We start from the raw sequence: 7,500 nt of genomic DNA on the forward strand, positions 1-7,500 counted from the left end.
AAGGTGTGATGAGCACGTCGTCAGCGTTCTGGATCTAAACATAATCATAAAAGTTTAATCTTAACAGAGAGCTGAGTGCTTTAACACACACACACACACACACACACACACACTATAAGTGAACAAATCTGTAGCCAGACTCCATATTTCATCACAGCCCCGCGGCCTCGGGTTCGATTTCTCACACCAGTCACGTTAAACATCCAGCTTCAATCAGCAATATTCACTTAATATGAGGCGAGGAGCAGAAGACGGAGATGCTCTGCTGAGGAGAAAGTGTGCAGCGACTCTGAAGTCATGAAACTGAACAATAAAGAGTAATGAGAAAATGGAGGCGTGTTTTATATATGGCCCGTAAAACGTAGCCAGGCTGAGAGATATACGAGTCTCAGGAAATGACACTGAGCTTCAGCTCGTTTTAAACACACAGCTCTGACCTGCTCATCATCATCATCATCATCATCTTCAACATAGGAGGAGGATGAGGAGGAAATAAATAAACACTCAGAACACACGCACACACACACACACACAGATGTATATAGTCCCTCTGAGAAAAAGATTTCCCATTGCCTTGATTTTAATATAAATGTGCAATTACATTTCTATTACCTAATCAGCCAGCAGCCTGTCCACTAACACACCACATAAATAATCACCAATCAGATAAAGCTTTAAAATGAGAACAGTGTAAACTGGACATGTCCAGGAGAATCATGTGACCTACAGATGAGGCTGACATCACACACATACATTATTCATTACACACTCTACACAAAACTCGTACATTATTCATCAAACATTAAATGTCAGGAGCTGATATGACACGTCCACACGCTGCAGTTCTGCTGCTCACAGTGAGGGGGCGCTACAGCAGGACACCACAACTAACAACACACTACACCACAACTAACAACCTGCTACACCATCACTAACAACCCGCTACACCATCACTAACAACACGCTACACCACAACTAACAACACGCTACACCACAACTAACAACCCGCTACACCATCACTAACAACACGCTACACCACAACTAACAACACGCTACACCACAACTAACAACCCGCTACACCATCACTAACAACCCGCTACACCATCACTAACAACACGCTACACCACAACTAACAACACGCTACACCACAACTAACAACCCGCTACACCATCACTAACAACACGCTACACCACAACTAACAACACGCTACACCACAACTAACAACCCGCTACACCATCACTAACAACACACTACACCACAACTAACAACACGCTACACCATCAGTAACAACACGCTACACCACAACTAACACGCTACACCACAACTAACAACCCGCTACACCATCACTAACAACACGCTACACCATCACTAACAACACGCTACACCACAACTAACAACACGCTACACCATCACTAACAACACGCTACACCACAACTAACAACACGCTACACCATCACTAACAACACGCTACACCATCACTAACAACACGCTACACCACAACTAACAACACGCTACACCACAACTAACAACACGCTACACCATCACTAACAACACGCTACACCACAACTAACAAACCGCTACACCATCACTAACAACACGCTACACCACAACTAACAACACGCTACACCATCACTAACAACACGCTACACCACAACTAATACGCTACACCACAACTAACAACCCGCTACACCATCACTAACAACACGCTACACCACAACTAACAACCCGCTACACCATCACTAACAACACGCTACACCACAACTAACACGCTACACCACAACTAACATGCTACACCACAACTAACAACACGCTACACCACAACTAACAACACGCTACACCACAACTAACAACACGCTACACCACAACTAACAACACGCTACACCATCACTAACAACACGCTACACCATCACTAACAACACGCTACACCATCACTAACACGCTACACCATCACTAACAACACGCTACACCACAACTAACACGCTACACCACAACTAACAACACGCTACTCCATCACTAACAACACGCTACACCACAACTAACAACACGCTACACCATCACTAATAACACGCTACACCACAACTAACAACACGCTACACCATCACTAACACGCTACACCATCACTAACAACACGCTACACCATCACTAACAACACGCTACTCCATCACTAACAACACGCTACACCACAACTAACAACACGCTACACCATCACTAACAACACGCTACACCATCACTAACAACACGCTACACCACAACTAACAACACGCTACACCATCACTAACAACACGCTACACCATCACTAACAACACGCTACACCATCACTAACAACACGCTACTCCATCACTAACAACACGCTACACCACAACTAACAACACGCTACACCATCACTAACAACACGCTACACCATCACTAACAACACGCTACACCACAAATAACAACACGCTACACCACAACTAACAACACGCTACACCATCACTAACAACACGCTACACCATCACTAACAACACGCTACACCACAACTAACAACCCGCTACACCATCACTAACAACACGCTACACCACAACTAACAACACGCTACACCACAACTAACAACACGCTACACCACAACTAACAACACGCTACACCACAACTAACACGCTACACCACAACTAACAACACGCTACACCACAACTAACAACACGCTACACCACAACTAACAACACGCTACACCACAACTAACAACCCGCTACACCATCACTAACAACACGCTACACCACAACTAACAACCCGCTACACCATCACTAACAACCCGCTACACCATCACTAACAACACGCTACACCATCACTAACAACACGCTACACCATCACTAACAACACGCTACACCACAACTAACACGCTACACCACAACTAACAACACGCTACACCACAACTAACAACACGCTACACCACAACTAACAACACGCTACACCACAACTAACAACACGCTACACCACAACTAACAACACGCTACACCACAACTAACACGCTACACCACAACTAACAACACGCTACACCACAACTAACAACACGCTACACCACAACTAACAACACGCTACTCCATCACTAACAACACGCTACACCATCACTAACAACACGCTACACCATCACTAACAACACGCTACACCATCACTAACAACACGCTACACCACAACTAACACACACCACCACAACTAACAACACGCTACACCACAACTAACAACACGCTACACCACAACTAACAACACGCTACACCACAACTAACAACACGCTACTCCATCACTAACAACACGCTACACCATCACTAACAACACGCTACACCACAACTAACAACACGCTACACCATCACTAACAACACGCTACACCACAACTAACAACACGCTACACCATCACTAACACACTACACCATCACTAACACGCTACACCACAACTAACAACACGCTACACCATCACTAACAACACGCTACACCACAACTAACAACACGCTACACCACAACTAACAACCCGCTACACCATCAATAACAACACGCTACACCACAACTAACAACACGCTACACCACAACTAACAACACGCTACACCACAACTAACACGCTACACCACAACTAACAACACGCTACACCACAACTAACAACACGCTACACCACAACTAACAACCCGCTACACCATCACTAACAACACGCTACACCACAACTAACAACCCGCTACACCACAACTAACAACCCGCTACACCATCACTAACAACACGCTACACCATCACTAACAACACGCTACACCATCACTAACAACACGCTACACCACAACTAACACACTACACCACAACTAACAACACGCTACACCACAACTAACAACACGCTACACCACAACTAACACGCTACACCACAACTAACAACACGCTACACCACAACTAACAACACGCTACACCACAACTAACAACACGCTACACCACAACTAACAACACGCTACACCACAACTAACAACACCCTACACCACAACTAACAACACGCTACACCACAACTAACAACACGCTACACCACAACTAACACGCTACACCACAACTAACAACACGCTACACCACAACTAACAACACGCTACACCACAACTAACAACACGCTACACCACAACTAACACGCTACACCACAACTAACAACACGCTACACCACAACTAACAACACGCTACACCACAACTAACAACCCGCTACACCACAACTAACAACCCGCTACACCATCACTAACAACACGCTACACCATCACTAACAACACGCTACACCACAACTAACACGCTACACCACAACTAACAACACGCTACACCACAACTAACAACACGCTACACCACAACTAACACGCTACACCACAACTAACAACACGCTACACCACAACTAACAACACGCTACACCACAACTAACAACACGCTACACCACAACTAACAACACGCTACACCACAACTAACAACACGCTACACCACAACTAACACGCTACACCACAACTAACAACACGCTACACCACAACTAACAACACGCTACTCCATCACTAACAACACGCTACACCATCACTAACAACACGCTACACCACAACTAACAACACGCTACACCATCACTAACACGCTACACCACAACTAACAACACGCTACACCATCACTAACAACACGCTACACCACAACTAACAACACGCTACACCACAACTAACAACACGCTACACCATCACTAACAACACGCTACACCACAACTAACAACACGCTACACCACAACTAACAACACGCTACACCATCACTAACAACACGCTACACCACAACTAACAACACGCTACACCATCACTAACAACACGCTACACCATCACTAACAACACGCTACACCACAACTAACAACACGCTACACCATCACTAACAACACGCTACACCACAACTAACAACACGCTACACCATCACTAACAACACGCTACACCACAACTAACAACACGCTACACCACAACTAACAACACGCTACACCATCACTAACAACACGCTACACCATCACTAACAACACGCTACACCACAACTAACAACACGCTACACCATCACTAACAACACGCTACACCACAACTAACAACACGCTACACCATCACTAACAACACGCTACACCACAACTAACAACACGCTACACCACAACTAACAACACGCTACACCATCACTAACAACACGCTACACCACAACTAACAACACGCTACACCACAACTAACAACACGCTACACCATCACTAACAACACGCTACACCACAACTAACAACACGCTACACCACAACTAACAACACGCTACACCATCACTAACAACACGCTACACCACAACTAACAACACGCTACACCACAACTAACAACACGCTACACCACAACTAACAACACGCTACACCATCACTAACAACACGCTACACCATCACTAACAACACGCTACACCACAACTAACAACACGCTACACCACTAACCTGAAGAGTGAACAGATTGATGTAACATGAGACATGAAGCCGCTTTACAGAAATCCTGATAAAGACAGAAATATAATTCATGTTTTAAAAATAAACTAAATAAATAAATCACACTGCAGTTTTCTTTTAAATTCATCAGCAGTTTGTTAGTTTAGTTTTTTTCTGAATAAAATATAAAATTCTGTACAGAGTGAAGATTAGAGGGGAGTTTATCATAAAATTAATAAACAAACACAAAACACAACACACACACAACACACACACACATTACACACACATCACACACACACACACACACAACACACACATCACACACACACACACAACAACACACACAACACACACATCACACACACACACACACACAACAGACACATACACACAACACACACACACACACATCACACAGACATCACACACACACACACACAAACACATCACACACACACACACACAACAGACACATACACACAACACACACACACACAACACACACACAACACACACATTACACACACACAACACACACATCACACACACACACAACAAACACACACAAACACACACATACACACAACACAAGACACAACACACACACACACAACACACAAAACACACACACAACACAATACAACACACAAAACACAACACACAACACACACCACACACACAAAACACAACACACACAAAACACACAAAACACACACACAACACACACACACAACACACACAAAACACACACACACACACACACACAAAAGACACACACACACAACACACACAAAACACAACACACACACAACACACACAAAGCACACACACAAAACACACACACACAACACACACAAAGCACAACACACACACAACACACACAACACACACAAACACAAAACAACACACACACACACAACACACACACAACACACACACAACACACACACAAAACACACACACAACACACACACAACACACACAAAACATACACAAAACACAACACACACAAAACACACACACACACAACAGACACATACACACAACACACACACACAACATCACACACACACACACACACACATCACACACACACACACACACAACACACACATCACACACACACACAACACACACATACACACACCACACACAAAACACACACAAAAAACACACACATACACACAACACAACACACAACACACACACAAAACACACACAACACACACAAAACACAACACACACACACAAAACACACACACAAAACACAACACACAAAACACACACACACAACACAACACACAAAACACACACACAAGACACAAAACACAACACACACACCACACACACACACACAAAACACAAAACACACACACAACAGACAAAACACAACACACACACACAAAAGACACACACACAAAACACAACACACAAAAAACACACACACACAACACACACACACACACAACACACACATCACACACACAAACACACACATACACACAACACAACACACAACACACACACATACACACACAAAACACACACACGACACACACAAAACACAACACACCCACACAAAACACACACAAAAAACACAACACACACACAACACACAAAACACACTCACAAACACACACACACAAAACACACACACACAACACACAAAACACACACACAACACACACACACAAAACACACACACACAACACACAACACACACACAACACACACACAAAACACACACAAAACAACACACACACAACACACACACAAAACACACACACAAAACACAACACACACAACACAACACACAAAACACAACACACACACAATGAACACACACAAAACACACACACACACAACACACACACAAAAAACACACACACAAAACACAACACACAAAACACACACACACAACACAACACACACAAAACACAACACACACACACCACACACACACAAAACAACACACACACACCACACACACACAAAACAACACACACACACACAAAACACAACACACACAACACACAAAACACAACACACACACACGCACACAACAC

General features: G+C 43.9%; 1 protein-coding gene across 7 annotated transcripts in view; it reads right to left on the bottom strand.

Moving 5' to 3' along the window:
* Positions 1–7,500, bottom strand: part of LOC131351488 (rho GTPase-activating protein 42) — a 123,559-nt gene that overhangs the window by 65,393 nt on the left and 50,666 nt on the right. For all 7 annotated transcript variants that reach the window (XR_009204408.1, XM_058386889.1, XM_058386888.1 and 4 more), the window contains one exon: positions 1–34. This exon is cut by the window's left edge and continues 38 nt beyond it. Coding sequence is in view for 6 of the 7 variants with exons in the window: in XM_058386889.1 (XP_058242872.1) it covers positions 1–34 (34 nt within the window). In the remaining variant the exon portion in view is untranslated. The remainder of the gene's footprint in view (positions 35–7,500) is intronic.

The sequence above is a fragment of the Hemibagrus wyckioides genome, linkage group LG04 (assembly GCF_019097595.1).
Source record: "Hemibagrus wyckioides isolate EC202008001 linkage group LG04, SWU_Hwy_1.0, whole genome shotgun sequence".
NCBI classification, from domain to species: domain Eukaryota; kingdom Metazoa; phylum Chordata; class Actinopteri; order Siluriformes; family Bagridae; genus Hemibagrus; species Hemibagrus wyckioides.